The sequence below is a fragment of the Ooceraea biroi genome, chromosome 3 (assembly GCF_003672135.1).
Source record: "Ooceraea biroi isolate clonal line C1 chromosome 3, Obir_v5.4, whole genome shotgun sequence".
Taxonomy (NCBI): domain Eukaryota; kingdom Metazoa; phylum Arthropoda; class Insecta; order Hymenoptera; family Formicidae; genus Ooceraea; species Ooceraea biroi.
In genome coordinates, this window is record NC_039508.1 from 15,110,132 (window position 1) to 15,128,152 (window position 18,021).

Consider the following 18,021-nt stretch of genomic DNA (forward strand, 5'->3'; position numbering starts at 1 on the left):
ATGTGAGGATTGGTCCAGGCTTTCAATTATTCGCTTGCTTGGGGTTCAGGAATTCAATTGAAGAACGACAGACAGTTCGTGCGATCACCCTGTTACGCGGTCACAAGATAAATGATAAATGAACTTGCGTATTCGGCTTGCGTTGCGTCCTCCAAGGCTTCGCGGATTTGTTACACGTTGGCTGAATTTATAACGCGCGCGAAATAAACGAAAATTCGCATAACGAGATCATCGGATTAATGGAATGCGGCGAAAACGCGCGTCGTATTAGGTGGTCCCGCGCTTCTCGACACTAAGGAAAATTTACGATCGTCTTAGCCAAGAGAATTTTTATTTGTCTCTTGACACGCGAGGAATAATCCTCCGTTACGGACGTGTTTGCCACATAATATTTGCCTTGTCGCTTTTAACATTTTACAGCGATACAATGCAACTACCTTTCAAGCGCTCTTTAAAACTATGTATATTTACTACGTCTTGTGTCTTCTTATAACTCTTGAATTTTCTAAATTTTATCAATTTATCATAATGTTTTAGATTAACTTTCTTAATTAATTTTCAGAAGCAACAAACGCATCGCAGCTATTTTAGTTAGGCTAATCTTAAATTTTGTTAGTCTCAGGTAAAAGCATACCGCACGTGCTTACCTTGTGATCCCCGAAGGCAGATGGGTAAAGGATATACAGGAATTTGGATTCTCAAAGTCAATGAAAATCGAGAATTTTTATCAGATATTTATTTATTATCAATTTTAAATGAAAATTACAAGATTGTGTCTGATCGTGGAGAGGAAATGTCTGAAGATTTGAGAAGAAAGAAAGTTGTCTTTGCTGTTTCCATTCGCACTATTTGATTTTCGTGTAAATCAATGGACATTGAGAAAACACAAATGTCACACTGGGGAGACATTATACCATATTTGTGGCATTCTTGCCTCGAGTCCCACTGTCAATTTCGTTAAAAATGTCGCAATGTTCACATGTGTCAACCGTGCTGGCCAGAAATCTATCAATGAGAGGGAGATTCTCACATCTGGCAAGGTTTCGGCAACACGCTATATAAAAGGCGCCTCTTCAAATCCGATTTTACAACGAGACAAACAGTCGTGATCAGCATCATGAACGCTCTGGTGAGTCTTGATACTTTATATAAAAAATTAATAGAAAATTTGGACTAATTTGATCTATATATTTCTTTATACTTTCTGCAATACAACGTTTTAAATTGAGATATCTGTTACTCGGAGCGTTGAACATCGTTTATAGAGTTAAGAGAAGTTACATGTATATTATATATGTACTCGAGCTTGTTGATTCTTCTCTTGCTTTAAATCACAATAGTAAAAATATATTGTATCGATTTTGAATCACAGATATCCATGTAGTAAAATGTATATGTGTTGATGCATAACGTGACTCGAATTCAGACATATTTCATCCGAACGTGCCACGTACTCCACGTTTAGTTTAAAGATATCGAAATATTCTTCGATTCTAATTAAGTTCAATGTTGCTTGCAGACGATCGTATCTCTCTGCGTGCTCGCAGTGGCTGCACTCGCTGCGCCACCAAAGCAGGACGAGCCGATCCCCATCCTGGCTTCGAGCCTGGACGGACCAAACCCGGACGGTTCATACAGCTACAGCTACCAGACCGGAAATGGCATTCAAGCGCAGGAACAGGGCCAGCTCGCTAAAATCTCCCCTACTGAAGACGCTATTCGCGTTCAGGGATCTTTCGGCTATTCCGACCCTGACGGCCAATCCATTGGTATAGGCTACATCGCCGACGAGAACGGTTTCCAACCTAAGGGTGATCATCTTCCAACCCCGCCTCCGGTTCCCGCCGGTATCCTGAGGGCCCTAGAGTACATCGCTAAACATCCCGAAGAGGACAATCTGCGGAAGTGATTACAGCGACGCTCAGAACTGAAATCATGCGGCTGACACTTGTTAGTACAAATCATTCATGTGCGAGTTAGATGTAAGAGTACAATACAGGGCAAAGTGGAGTACTTAATTATAGAAGCGGGGGGTTTTCGTGCTCCTCAGATAAAAACGAGCTCGATTCTGGATACAATCTTTCTTTCATTTTTAATGTAATCTATTATACTGAAATAAATTGAGCATGAGAGATCAGTGTAATTACAGTGAATCAAAATTTTCAAATCTGTTGTATCGGGAATCGAGCTCGTCGACACCATGCGTATCATGATACTTGGATTTTACGTGAATTCTCTGTATTCTCCCACGATTTGGCGAGTTTTGTTGCGAGAACGACATTCCGCGGAAACCACCGTCAAATTAGTACAGTCAATTAGTACCCACCATGTTAATTGCGAAACCTCGTAGCGCATGCTGTCGTAATGGCAACGTTTATATTAAACGCTGCTCGAAATAAACGTGCTTAAATCAGTCACGCGTTCCTTCTTTGATGAAAATTTATTTGACCATTGAGCCATAAACACATCGAAGCTGTTTCGCTCATTAAAATACGTATCAATTTGCCGGCGATTTGAATAGCACGTCACTAGCTATGCGGATGAGTTCGATTCGACGAGTTCGCGATTATACGAATAATACGAATACTAAGCGATATTTAATGACGAGTCACGAGCCGCGCGTGTGTAGATTACGCAATATTGGTCACACGATGAAATAGCGAGGAACGTCAAGTGCTATCGTATCTTGGACCGTAAATTTGGCGGCGTGTTTGTCAAAGCGTGTTGTACACACGCATTTCTATTTTTAATCTTCACGTAAGCAAAATATTCTTCAATGGAATTCTCAGGAATTTATCGCGGGGAATTCCCAAAGAGAATCGCCAACGGGAGTCCTGCATCGAAATTTCAAAATGCGCACTACATTCCTGCAAAATTGTTGCGTGAATTATTCTGCATAAAAATATCCTCGAGAGTAGATTTTCGTAATTCCGGCAGAGGAACAGCAGGGGTGAGTCAGCTCCTGACAGCGGGGTGCGCGCAAATCCAAACCGCGCGACACGCTATTCCCGTGTAGCGCGTATCCTTGCGAATGCACAGAGGAGCGTGCGATTTAAATAAGATAAATGCTCGCATCTCTTTTACGGTGGGACGTGCAGCGGCTATAAAAACGAGAATTACGACATCACGTTAGCCGACGTCCGAGAGATCCGTTATTACGTTCAGGAGCTCATGTATGTCGTATTCGAGGACAGTGCATGGCGCTGTCCCGTACCGAAAAAGAAAAAGAACCACCCGTGGATTAGTAAGTACAACGCGTCACGCAAAATCGCACGAGTCGATACGTCAATCCTTCGATGTGCGAGGATTTACGCGCGTCTATATTAATAGAGACATAAAATACGACGTTGCGTTAATTAAACGACCGCCACGCAATTACAAGCTGCTCGGGAGGAGGCGGTCCTTGAAATTAATTTATTCCTAAGGTGTTTTCCATATTCAAGGTGTACCTGTGGTCGGAAGGATTAAATCACTAGTTCGTCGGCGATGCCACGTTTCATGAATAATAGTACGAAATTACGCGGCGAGAGAAGATGCGAGCATCTGTCTCTTCTCCTGACTAAATTAAAAATATTCTTCGCGCAAGACGAGCTTCCTCAATCCCGGATTGTCTCTTTTCTTTCATAAACTAATCCTATTTTGGAGCATAGTCTAAGAAATGTACGTTGTAATAATAAAAACACATCTGGCTATCACCGAGACATAAATATGCTCTGATACAAGAACGAGATAATGTTTATCTCTTTTCTTTTTAATTTAATTAAATCTTCTTTAATTCGTATCATTCACTTTCTATACAGCCATACGAGCTGCCTACATCTCTACAAGCCCGCACCTAGCGATATCCACGCGGGAATCTGCATACGAGTCTCGCAATCAGCGGATGCAACGATTGGATGCACCTCGAAATATCTAATCGCCAGCTCGATCATCGTAGATCTCCCGTGCTACAGTGAAATCACGCCCCAGCCAAATCTGCTTGCAATTGACAATCCTAGATATGTCGGGATAAACGATGTTGCGAACACCGCGCGATTATTTTAAAAATTGTTTCATGATCGATTGTCATGGATGCAGCACGGAGCAATCGTTTCAAGAGAGTAAATAAGATATTTCAATGTATCTGGAACATAATTAACTAGTAACGGCGCGAGTTATTCTAAATCTCGAACTTTATTTATTTAGAAGTTCAAACAAAATCAATTCCTATAAACGGCGTTTGATTTGATATTTCATTTAATTTTCTGTCTTTGTTACAGTGCACAACAATCATCCTCTAACTCTACATTCCTGTGCGAAAATCTCACTACTCTCAACTATCACGCTACTGCATTATTATAAATTTAATCCTCTTGTCGACAAACGCACATTTAAACGAGCAACGTTGATTAAATGTGCAAGGCCGCCTCACACATGCGCAATATCTACACAAATCTAAAGCCCACCTCCGCAGACCGACGATTTAATAGCTGAAAGGATTTGATCTGCGAGCTCGTTCATTCTCTCTGGCATCGTGAACCATGTCATTCTCCTCACGCTTCATTGCACTTGCACGATTCGGAATTCGGACCATTATAAAGGTGAAACGGTGAAATTATCTTCTAGCAGGAAAAAATAAAATAAAACTCTTTCTTTTTAGAACTATCGTCATGAATAATGTGATATTCGATAAAACGTTTTCTATTTATTATATATCATAAAAATATGAATTTTCCTCGATTTATTTATCATTCATTACTTCTTCTATAATTCTTTGAAATTCTAGTTTTTTTCTAGTTTTTTTTCAAAAAATTGAATGTTTTTCCAGGTTGCTTAATATACGAGGCACTCTCAAAATAATTTCATGGTTCTGAGACGGAGTTGAGTCAGACATTGCGATTGCGCAACCGTAACTAGACCAGCGGGTCGACCGATTGCCCGTATCGATTCCTCCCAGGTATGCACGTTCGTTCTCATCTTTTGCAGTATCGCGCCCTCGCCAAGGAGAAAGTCTTCCTCGTCACGATGTTGATCTGCGCGGATTCCTTGTGCTAGTTATAGATTTTTTGACGACCCAATTGATTTTCATATCGATCTGCGCGATCGCTTAGTCACGACTACTAGATGCAATAAATAACAAATAGATTAGAAATACTATTCCCAGAAATGTCGAAAATGCTTGCAATTACTCCGTCTCGCATTTTATGATCCAATATTTCTCCAATCTACGTTTCAAGCTCTTTGATTTTATGCGTATTGTAATATATGCAAATTGGTGTTTCCAAATAACTTTTCATTTATAGCTATAATTTGGAAAAGGCCGGATTAAGTGACACACTCTCGCGCGCCAAGCCTCGCGCAGTTGACCCTTTAACCAGTCACGGCGGCATTTTAACGCGACTTTATGTCTCTGGCAAATTTTCCGTTTCGCATGCAGGCGCGACCGTGTGGCAGGTGGCTTTTATGCGTCCCACCGAAAGCTTGATGAACGCGACGAAATGTATCTTATTGTTAATGTGGCACGTAAAGAAGAAACGTTAGATTTTTCTAGTAAGACTTTCGCCTCGGCGTGATTAAGCGAGACGATCATCGTGCGCATCTCTTGCGACATAATGTCATAGATCACGGATCGCACGGTTTGCACGGATCATGGATCGTGGATCATGAAGTATTCATTAGAGGAAAGCGGACAAAATACTGAAGTTGCGACAACTGTGCTGCTCCGAAAAAGCTCCATCGGTGGAGTAATTTCTTCTATTTTAATGACAGATTCTTCGACGAACTTGACGACAAGGTTGACTATGATGACAAGTGTGTTGTATGTCAGATTTATGCGGTCACGTTCCGTGGATATTCCGAAAGCAATTCCTCGGTAATGATCTCCCATGTGAACTTATTCCGACGATGCCAGCTGGTGGAGGAGGCAACGTATGTCGAAGACGACCTTGACATATAAGTACTCACCGCGAACGCTCTAAGAGACCACCTGCCCGCAGGCGAGAAGACGTAACGCGCACGCCGAATTCAATTTTACTTTCATCTCGCGCGTGCGAGCGGAACGCTCTCTCGGTGGCGAGGATTCTGTGAAAATAACTTGGACAATTCGTGAGAGATGAGACGGCGTGCGACCGACTTTTGAGGCCGATTAACATGAGAACAGCTGTCTCCCGTAGCTGCGGCTCGTGAATGCTCGATGATGCTCGGTGCATCCGTGGAACAGCGTTCTGTGCATCAAGCTCGATATAAATTGGCGATTATCTCTGTTGTATCAGAAATCAAGAAGCAAAAGGACAGTTAACGTGAGGAATATTTTATGCAGATTTCCTGACGAGAGAAAACCGTAGAAATGATTGTTTTGCATCTTATGGTAACGAGACATGTAATAATCATATCATTATTGCTCTTTATTAATGGTCGAGGGATTATTGTTGGCGTCATTACTTTCGCGATTATATTAATCAAGTGATAGATCGCAGAAATGGTATTTTTAATGAGTTTATAGCCCCGGGCAATTAAGTTTATAGCTCCGCAAAAAAGAACAAAGTAGTCAATATCCAAGTGTCAGTTTATCGCGGACTGAGATAGAAACACATTATGTTGTAGAGAAATTCATTAATCATTCCTGGCGATGTAGCAACCGCAAGCGTATTTATAGTGTATTTAACATAAAGCTATTCCATACAGGATGATGAGCTACTCAATATTTTGAAATCCCAGATTTAAATCAAAAACAATAAATCGCTGGAAGAGCTATAGATCAATAACGATATGACATAATATTAATAACTGGTTTGCTTTTCGTTTCGCGAATGCATCGAACTGATAAACATCACCGATGGCCTCGATGCTTTTGACGCGTTTAAAATAGAAAATTTAAGAGTGAACGGACATTCTGATCGCATCGTCGATAAAAATTCATTGATTTTATTCCAATTCAATATGAATAAAAGTTCTTAATAAGATAAAGTCACAGTGGTAAGAAATCTGCGTTTTCGATTTTATTTAGAGAATATTTTGGTATCAACAATTTATAATAAATTAAAAAGAAAGGTAGTGATTCCATTAAGCTAATAATAAAATCTCATAATTTCATATCATATCATATTAAATTCTTTGAAATTTTACGAACTAATAAAAACATATCACATTACAGAAATGTTTTAAAAATATTATTAAACTACAACAAATTATTTATATTATAAATGCATTTGTATTATAAAATAATTAATAAAATGATTTTACATGAAACAGACGGAGCGTCAATGAACCCAGATGACGGTCGATCGGGTAACGGTGAAGGATTCGAACGGCGACGAGACTCGGGCAGGCGATGCATCACGCGAGAGACTCGGCACGTCGAAATATCATCCGGCAGAGAAACGCATCGCAAGTCGCGGCCTTATAAGTACGATATAGCGGCTGGTTGTCGCAATATAGAGGCACGTCTTACGTCGGCCGTTCCTAAGGCCGTGTCGAAAAGGAAAGGTTGCACGCGGATGCGCCTACCAGTCCTCCTGGCGCATCCTGAAGAATGCACGCGGGTGAATGAAAGCCGGCTGCACGCCGGCCGCGGGAAAGAGAGAAAGACAGAATTGGCAGATTGGAGCAAGACGAGCGAACGCAGTATGCGGCCGCAGGATCGAACAACTGCGTGAATGAACACGGCAAACATAGGCAGGGGAGTGTCGCGCGACCGGTTGCTTTCTACGTGTTAAAGAGACGAGATGCCTCTGTCATCCTCTGTGATGCTCGTGTCATGTATCTGACAGTTCCTGAACGGTACCGTTTGATCTCCATCTCATGCTGATCGATTGTGCGATGTTCGTATTAAAGAGGATGGCATTTCTCGAGGTGCCTACTGTTAGAATGAAAATCGGTAGCCGCGAGAAATTTTTTCTCTTTGGGGAGCGTGCAAGGGACATTCGCCTAACTAGGATTATCCATCTACGTTCAATGCAGAAAAAACCGAGTGCCTGGCGCCCGAAGTAGCTGCGTTTATCGTTGACATTTCGAGCAACAATCAATAACTACGTGCGCCATCATTCGTCTCATGAACCCGCCGCGGCGGGTTCGCTCGTGCGAAAAGCGCAGCACCGGAAATCGACAGGTCAGCGGGATGGATTTAATCCTCAATTACTACAGCGGGGTCAAACCTGTCTCCGATCAAATCGCACGTGAAATAGTCCTTGCGGAATACGTTACAGAGAAAATGATTCTCTCTCTAGAGTCCCGTCGCGCATTATGTACTCGAAACTTACCATTTCGCGTAAAGATAAAAGACTGACCTTGTGCATAACGTTCACGGAGTTGTTGCAGTTTGCATCCTGGAACTTCTAAATCGAGAATCCTGATCGCGTGGGTTGCGTGCAGTAAAGATTTAAGTCTCTCTCTCGAGTGGCTGAAGAATACTAATGCCGATTTAATTATATTGTTTATAAATATCTTGAAAAATGGCTATATGCGTGTGATTTACTAATCGCAAGTGGTATATGTATACAGTGTGTGCACGCAGTAAGCGCGTAAACGGCCTAACAGCGACGCAATTATATTTGATCATTCTATACGTTCTTGTTCCCGCCGGGAGACAAGATAATGCTCGGACGATTGCATCAGTGATCGTTGTACGCTGAGATATTATACGCTCACGCGCGTGTACGTGTAACCTTTCGGAAGAAACACACGTGTAGCCAAGTTTTCGATATTTCAGGCATCATTTAGCAAAATCCTTGCGCAAGTTTGCCACACAAAGCGTATTATTACGCGCTGTAAATGACTGACACGACTCGCAACTACGAAAGCATCTGTAACGTTACTTAATATTACTCTATAGAAAATTGTGATATTCCAGGTCTACAAAAAATTTCTCACATGAGGTGTCATTATCATTCATTAGGCTTATTAGGCTCTTCTTTTTTTATACGCACACATTATATTATGCAAATATCTATTCTAGTACATAAGAATGTACTAGAATCTCAGATCTTTCGAAAAAAAAGTAGAACAGTTACGGTGTCCTGCTAAAATATTTCAAAATTAATTAAAACGCTCGGTCTTAATTTTCAGCAGATGTAAATTATTGGGTGGCAGCTGATCCTGTTACTCTCATGCTGGAAAACGTCACCAAGTCACTTCGAGGCAACCAACTCACGCAAGGGCAATGTCGGTGCGCCTTATAAAGCCGCAAATTCAGACCTCGCAGAGATCCGGAGACCGCACATTAATCTTGAAGATGCTGAGGCTGATTATGGCACGGTCCAGATGCGCGCTTGACGAGAATCAGGGACGCGACCCGGGGCACGCATATCTTTTAAAGTAACGAAAGGTCGTTAACGGCCCAGAGCGACTTTCTCGTCGTCGCACGCCGCGACTGTCGCGTGCAATCGGGAAGTGGCGATTGTGTGTTATAAATGCAATACGGTGGAAAGCAGGGTAGAGTGGGCGGCAGCGACACGTCCGTATCGGAACGGGACTCGATCTATCAGGTGAATAAAAAATAAGAGATCGTCGAGGTGCATCGCTCGCGATGTTGGTCAACGGGACCATCGTCTCGTCGAAGCTGCAGTCGCAAGTTTTGCCAATTGTAACCCCCGACTTGAATTATTAAATATAACGCGTGCACACGCACGCGTACAAAACGCGCAAAGAGACATCCACAAGAGGTATTCCAAGTATAAAAATCGCAAATGACCAATAAACATGCAAAAGTAAATAGTAAGTAGCTTTCGCGCCGAGTTGACAGCTCATCGTCTAAATAGACCGTTAATGTAGACGCGCAGTACATTACGCGCACATGATTACGAGCTCTTACGAGATTACAATCCCATTACAGCATGAATCGGACAAGAAAAATGTTTAATAAAATATCTCGCGATGTGTACTTTCACGATTTCTATGAGGCGACGTGACACCCGCAGTGTCTCGGCTCCTCATCGAAGGCTCATCGCGTTAACAAGCGATCAGATAAAGTCGCGAATGTTAGTCAATAATGCGAGAAATTAATGATGAGGCACGGGTGAGGCCAATGACGGGAAACTGCGATCGCATTAATGATCGAAGCGTACGGTGCGGTTTCTTTCAGGATGCACCCCTTTTGAACTGGCGCTTCTAAATCCCGAGAGCGTCACGATAGACGTTACCCAGTTAGCCGCTTTCACAATTGATATTTATTCCCACATCCTTTGTGCTTATCTACTTATTATGTGCAGTGCGACCGCATTACGTAATCCAGTTAATTAAAAGCCCAAACGTATCGCGCTAACTTTCCCCTATATTCACCAGACGGTCGTCTCGCGATCGGCGAGATAGCGATCGTTCAACCCGCTTCTTTGCGCGTCAATTAACGTTTCTTGTCGCATCCGAAACTGCACGGAAAGCCTTGCGAGTTTACGCGTAGCACAGCGTGAGTCTGAATAGTACAATGCAACGGTGACTCAACTCCAAAGTGGCCAATAAAGAAGTCTCTTAAATAAAGAAGTTTATTTTCTTTATTTAAAAACTTAAATAAAACGTTAAAATTTTCTTAAAATAAGTCTTTGCAAACTCGAATGATTGTTGCGTCTCATTTAGTGTAATAATAATTAAAAAAAAAGCTTTGCTGCTCAAAAGCAATTAAAAATAGAAACTTATTATTTTCTTTAGTATATTTCTATTATATTTTTTCCCTTATCTTGTTAAAATATAGTGTAGTATAAAAAATAATTTAAGAAGAACTCTAATTGTGTACCAAATTATGTGCGTCGAATAGATAATCCGTCTTTTGCAAATTACAATGCTCGCAGTGTGCTGCTCTGTACTTATGCAGAACCGACGTTTTGTCATGTGCCACGGCACGCTAAAATATTCAATGAGCAATCGCGAGACTTATTTAAACATTTATCATGTTCAGCGTTCTCATCTTCCAAGAGAAACAGTCGCGCTTGCCTTCCTATTCCCGATTGACGGATTATTTTAAACCAACCGCTGGCTTTTCATGCATTCTGAAACGACTCGTAAATGCAAATGCGCTCTCGAGAAAATCGTTCAGATATATCGATGACGTGACTTTGTGAATCACGCGAGTACACGACGTTGCACACGCGCGACCAGCTGGCATTCCTAGAGACACTCGAGAATTTATTGTCGTGCTACGTGCCCCTTACATTTCCCGTAAAAGAAGAAAACTGACGCCTATCAAGGCATAATTCACCATTCCTCTATTGGATTCTGTCTAATGTTACATCGGTATACCTCACCGGTAACGTCCGCAATCAATAATTGCACGGAGAAACCGAATGGCCTTACCCAAAGTCGCGAACGGAGAAAAGATTGCAGCATCGCTAAACTACTCCTACTAATTAGCAAGATTAATTTCAACAACGTTTTCGTAATTTTATGGATACTAAAAGCTTGGATATTACCTAAGCGATTATAGCATAATGTATCACGTTGGTAATTAATTGAAAGAAAAAATTAATTTCTCAAATTATCATTTTAGATCACTATCTACATCGTATTTGTTGCACTTTTACTGGTTCCTTCCATGAAACGTGACACGGAATTTCCAAGACAAATACAACCCCCACCTAGCTTCTGAACAGACATTAACATAGCTGATCGGCGATATTTACTGACAATCTCAAACATCCCGATGGAATAGCATTGATTATCAATTAGGCACGCATGTTACGTTACATACATAATGCTGCAGCTTCCGGCACATCCATCGCTTTACATCCACTGTACTCTCGTGCTATTACGTAACAAAAAACGTTTGATGTCGCTTTACACGCGTGGCTCAACATTGAAAATGTTAGAAAATATAAACCATCTATAAACCATAAATTATATTTTTTTCCTCACAGTAAAATTTCGTATCATTCTTCTCAATTTCAGATATAATCCATGCAAGAAATAAACTGAAGTTCCGCGTGCTATTTCTCTGTTTTAACAATATGATTGTGTTGAAATCGCCCCTGAAATTGTACTTGTCCATCGAACTATACAATTGCAATCGCAATAAGCGCGCGCTTAACGTGAGCTCATTATTCCCACGCGGAAAGTTCAGCCGTGACAAAGTAAATGCCTGGCGCGATATAGCGTGCGCGCGCGCGCGTCAAATAATTATCGGTTGATAATGAGGGGTTGTCAGGCCGTTTCCGATTGATTTAAGCAGACAATGCAGCTGCGTACGTCGTGCGTTTGTCAGCCAATGCATGAGCATTCTGTTTGATCCCACTGCGTCAAATCGCTCGCGAGCGCGAATAATGTGCGATAGAAAAAACGAGGCAAACAGGCCATTTGACGGGCATCCATCTGATTGATTATTTAATGACAGCGTGATTGATGGATTTAGAATCGCGAAATGCATGTTAGTGGTGACGAGTAGCGTTACGCGGTATTTATGCGTTCAATAAAACTGAAACTGTCGGTTAGCGACACTGGAAAATAGCGGAAAAATAATTCAATTTTACCGTGTCCACATGTTGTCAGAGGACACATTGAAACGATCGACCAATGCGGCTAATAAATACTGTGGAAGGTACGGGGTTGAACAATCCCCTATACGTGTCGCCTGCATGCGTGTTAGCAAGTGAAAGATACAGCTTTTTTTACAAAAATCCGCAACATAAATCTGTACGACAGCCGCAAACGGGCTCTCAAGCACGCCATACACGATTCTCCCTCTCGATCCTCTAATCTGACAGTGACAATATGTACTTGAATATCCAAATGACTGAAGACCGTGATGGACATTATTAGCTGAACTACTTTTATTCGATAAACCTCTGAAGCCTCCACAAATATATTAACAATAAGACTAGAATTCTACACCGATCATTATTATCAGTGTACAAAATTGATAATAAATTGTTTTACTTGTTTTGCAGTGCGCAATGCGGTAATGGAGAGAACGTCACAAAGAATAGAATTACTCCTAACGATGCAACGAGAGGAAATTACGTAAGCATTAAGCGTACTCCTCCTTCCTTCTCCTCCTCCTGGTACGAGGTATTGCATTCAAAAAAATTCCCAAATACGAATATCCGGTCAACGAAAAAACGAGGAGGACATACGTACATACGCGAAGCTGGTGTCGACCAGTTCGCTGCAGGAAATATCGATCGACCTGACCGCGAGCGGCTTCCGGATACGGAGATCCGACAAAAGGATCGGCGTGCATCTCGTTAAAGAAAATCACGACAATTGAGCAAGCGCCCGCGCCAACGGAGAACTAAGCGGGAGTGACATTTAGCATAGTGTGACATGGTGATCTCGGGGGGGAAGGTGGTCTCTCCTCCGATGTTGATACGGAGTGTGTCGTCTCCCCCATATGGGTTCTCCATCGTCGAGGACGGCACACATGCACACACATACGCGACCGCAACGGCGCCGTTAAACGTGAATCCGCGTAGATCTCTCTGCTATCCCGCCCGCGGCCCCTCTGCGTGTCCCATGTGCATCCTACTCGTAACATGGTGGTCAACGGTGGTGTTGGTGATGCCTCCAGGGGTATAAATACGACGAGCGCTGCGGGGCTTGATAAACACTTGCCCATCAGCGATTACCGCCGCAGCATGTACACGCCATTGGTAAGCGTTAATTAAGAGGAAAAACCCGGACGCGGGGATGCCGGAAGGCTACCTTACGAACTCGTGCCCCGGCGTGACACCGCGACCCGGGCTGATCGCAAGCGGGTGAAACGTGTGAATTCGATCGTGTCGCGCGCATCTCACGGCAATTCCTGTGCGCGTATCCGAGCACGCTCTTCAAGTTACATTGCAAGTGACACTTCCCGATTATTCGAGTTGCATACCGAGAGCTACGGATGTCGGTGGGCAGAACGCGGGACGAGACGGCTGGTGGTTAAGCAGCGTGTCCCGGAGGATCGGTGCTGAGAATATTGATCGACGGAGTACACCCGAAATTTGTCATCTTCGTATATAATGCGCGCAAAGTTTCACGTGCGAGACCCGGTACGTGGCAGATGCACGTGACGTGGGGCAGAACTCGCTTTAACGAAAACCGAAATCATTTTTCCTCAGAAATAGCGTGTCGTTAGTAAGCACCGTGCGTATTTGTTTTCCTGGAACAATCGTCATAATTTTCAAACTTTCGGACAATGGAATCAACGAAACGATGGGAAAGATATACGTACGTGACGAGTCTGTCGTAGAAGATGTATTAATCGATTTGCGCGATTATACATCTTTTACGACATTTGAACGATTAATCGATCGACAGGAAGTTCCGCTTTAAATTAGAATATCAATCTATTTATAAATCATCTTATTTGCAGTATCATCATTATCTCACGGATGAGAAAAAAAAGTAAGAAATTTTGTTAAACTTATTCAGAGAATTGCAATGATACACGCCAACGTGAATCGCGAGGTTTACATTATTGCAGCCGTGATGTCTGACCCAATAACGATGATACTACCGCGACTTCTGTCGTGTCAGTCTCAGAACGGTATCACTACTGCGGCATTCGTTCCACTGATTCGCGCAGCCTTCTTTGTTAACATGTTTCATCTGTTAATCATGTCAAGCAATGGATTAATATTGAATCATAAATATCAGCTTAAGAATTAAATTAATAATAATTTTCATAATTATAAATATAAAAATCGTAATGTCAGCATTGTAATAACTTTCGAAGTATCTTGAATGCGTTTTCGCGTTACGACGTACGCACGTTGTTTTTTTATTTAATAGAAGATCTTGTGACTAAATAAATATTTTTACATAGTGCAAACGTGTCTTAGCGAAGTGTCTTAGAGTTGAATATTTATAATAAATGGCGATAGCTATTAGCGCGTTCCGCACAAATGCTTGTGCAACGATGCGAACGTCAAACAAGGAAGCTAATGAAAAAGCTGGTGTTCACGCGATGTGTGTGCATCTGGAAGCTTATTCGCTGGCGGTAGACCAAGATACTTTGATTCTCTGTACAGCGATGTAGCATGTCGACGGCATATTTTATCGACGTAAATTGATGCTAAATTACATTCGCCGCGGGTGTATTCTCGTTCGTGTAATCATCACTCAACCGAGATCCAATCCGGTATCGATAAACGACAGGTTCGATCAATAACTCCGTGGAATTAATTGTTAAGTCTTCAATCTCCAAGGATACGCGCAATAAATATTACTTTTACCTTCAAATCAGTCGTCTGCGTTGTATCCTTCGCGGATTTACGATCTCGATGATTTGATGCAATTAGCTGACACCATGCAATATCCTAACGTCAAGTTCAAGAGATTTCGATCAATCAATTATCAATGTCTTCTATTCACACTTTTGCTTCTAATATTTGTTTCTTTAAACAGATTGCCGTAAGTCGAAACGCAGAAATCACGTTTGTTACGTAAATGCGACACGAGATTGACGTGTAGATTGATATGTAAATTGAACGTTGGACCAGGAAAAAAATGTGTAAAATCAATTCAAATAACAGTGACACTAAATCTACTGCGGCAATTTTCCAATGATAAATTGGCAATCAACATTTTTAAGATGGAACTGTTAAATGGATTTAGTGATCTCATCATTATTCATTATTTTCTAAATTGCAAATTCTAATGCAATTCTTGTCGACTACATACGTGAGGGAGATCAGCTGGCCGTCGTCACCGGTGTAGCTGAAGGCACCCTTCATTTCGTTTTGCATTTTACGGTTGGAAGATACCGCCGCATTTACGTCATCAATGCAAACAACACCAATCCAGCTTGTTAGATTCTAGCAAAGTTAAATGTACACATTTCTCCCGTCAAATGTAATATCGTACCTCTTGAATTTCCAACTGAGATAACTACATCGATCAACCTAAATTACTCCCAAAACACTAAACGATCTTCATTCTGCAATCAGGTAGCCTTGATCGCGTTGGCGGCCTACGCCGCGGCGATGCCTGCCGACGCCGTGATTCCCATTGTCAGCCAGAGTCAGGAGGGGCCCAACCCGGACGGGTCCTACAAGTGGAATTACGAAAGCGGTAACGGTATAAAAGCCGAGGAGGAGGGTCACGTGGAGGGTGTCGGCACCGACGACGAGGCAATGTCAGCGAAGGGTGGCTTCAGCTACACCGGTGACGACGGCCAGCCGATCTCCCTAACGTATGTGGTCGATAAGAATGGGTTCCAACCGGTGGGCGCACACCTGCCCACCACGCCGGAAATCCCGCCGCTCATCTTGAAAGCCCTCGAGTGGAGCGCGGCGCATCCGTCCAAGGAAGATCAGGAGAATCAAAAGTAAATCCGCGATCGGCGCCGCCGTCCAGCATGTGATCTCACGACCTCACGTAATTAATCCGCCACGAGAACGGGAAATGATTCACGATGGCGCCAGATGAGTGTCACCGCCGCCCGCATCATCCTCGCTCCCTCCCCGCTTCCTCACCCCGAAACGGACACGGACTGCTCTGGTTCAAATCGACGTAATTAATGCATTGATGTAATCGGTGCGATTGGCGCACCGGCGTAATCGATGTAATTATTTATTGTACGTGTGTACTTTATTAATTGTATTATGTATTGTATATTAATGTATACTCTCGCGATTCCAACTTTACTACTGTTTTTAGACCTACGGTATCATCTACATACATGCATATGTATTGTTATTATATAACGTATTGTATTAATATATGATATACGAGACACGGGCATGTATCACGACCGACTATGTAATTGACTCGTCGGCAAAGTATATACTGTCGCGTTGTATCAAGAATAAACGTTGCATCTCAGCAGAGACATCGCTGTTCCATTTAACATACCCGATTCCCCTGACGGAGTGCAGGACCATATGAAATTCATGCCGGATATCCTCGACACTTTCCAGGAAAGATGCAGGAAACTTTGTGGTCGACGGTAGCGCGAATTCCATCTTCGTTCCGTGAATTAAGAATCAATTCGCGTTTGCCTCCTCAATGCGGCCAAAAACTGATTTCTGTCTACTTGGATCGATCTAAGCCACCGCTTCTCGACTTACTCGCGCCGATCGTCCGATCGCGATCCAAACTTCACAGCTTGAAAGGCAGCCAGAGATCAACGATTTCGAGTATTCGAGAATTGTCAAAAGATTTGCGGATACGTAGACACCATCGCGATTACGTCGGGCTGATTTACTGATAGAAAGTCGCGCGATTATTACTGTAAGATATTATATTGCTGTAAACACAGCTGCCGTCTTTATTACGACGGACCTTGCTCGCTATCATTAATCAATCACGCAGAGTGAACGAAGACGCGCGTCTTATGTAACACGCGTCATATGGGGACCGCCAGTAACTTTGATTACAATCGTTTGGTGCAATGGACGTTTAGACAGCTTGACGCAGCTCATTTACTTAAACACTCTCGCTCATATACTTAAACGTTAAACAATGATGATTCATATATTCACGGTGCTCGGTAACAGTCTAATGTACATATCATTGACCGTTATAATGAAATCTAGATCAAATTATTATAATACCTGTATAAAATTATTATAATACCTGTATAAAATAATAAAAATCTCAGTGCGTGAATAGCGTTATAATTTATTTTAACATTTCGGATGATAATTTAGATTGTATCTCTCAAGGTTCTATTTAGTTCGATAATTTTGTAACGCGCGGTCAATTTTGTTTGGATGAATTTCGATCTCACTGTTGCAGTCAATGACTAATAGAGAGATTTCTTTCAGAATCGAAGCTGTCAATCGATGCTAACGCATGACAAATACATATCAGCTCTAACGTAGTATCTATGGTCGACGCGTGACTCTTTTGATCCTGAGTGATTTAACGCCATTGCTGACGATCAAACCTCTGTCCATATCAAGAGATCGGCTATCTGGAGAAGAATGGGGCAGAGCGATCGAATCTTCAACGCTGTCACTCTACGTCACTTTACACACAGAGAGATACAAATCGACGATAACGCATTTCTTCTCTCGAGATTGCTTTCATCTTCTTTAATAGTCAAATCAAAGAATGCTTCACTACGTATACGGAGATTTGCGGTCTCGAGCAATGTAATACTGTTCTGATGTAGAATTGACATGTCGTCACAGA

General features: G+C 42.2%; 2 protein-coding genes across 2 annotated transcripts; both read left to right on the plus strand.

The window, feature by feature from the left end:
* Positions 1-1,047: 1,047 nt before the first annotated feature.
* LOC105277210 (endocuticle structural glycoprotein SgAbd-2) lies at positions 1,048-3,693 on the plus strand. The gene is made up of 2 exons (XM_011335417.2): positions 1,048-1,129; positions 1,520-3,693. Exons 1-2 carry the CDS (start codon positions 1,118-1,120, stop codon positions 1,907-1,909), a joined length of 402 nt encoding a protein of 133 aa, XP_011333719.1. The 5' UTR covers positions 1,048-1,117; the 3' UTR covers positions 1,910-3,693.
* Positions 3,694-13,426: 9,733 nt separating this feature from the next.
* LOC105277211 (endocuticle structural glycoprotein SgAbd-4) lies at positions 13,427-16,714 on the plus strand. Its single transcript, XM_011335419.2, has 2 exons — positions 13,427-13,547; positions 15,831-16,714. Exons 1-2 carry the CDS (start codon positions 13,431-13,433, stop codon positions 16,212-16,214), a joined length of 501 nt encoding a protein of 166 aa, XP_011333721.2. The 5' UTR covers positions 13,427-13,430; the 3' UTR covers positions 16,215-16,714.
* Positions 16,715-18,021: the final 1,307 nt, after the last annotated feature.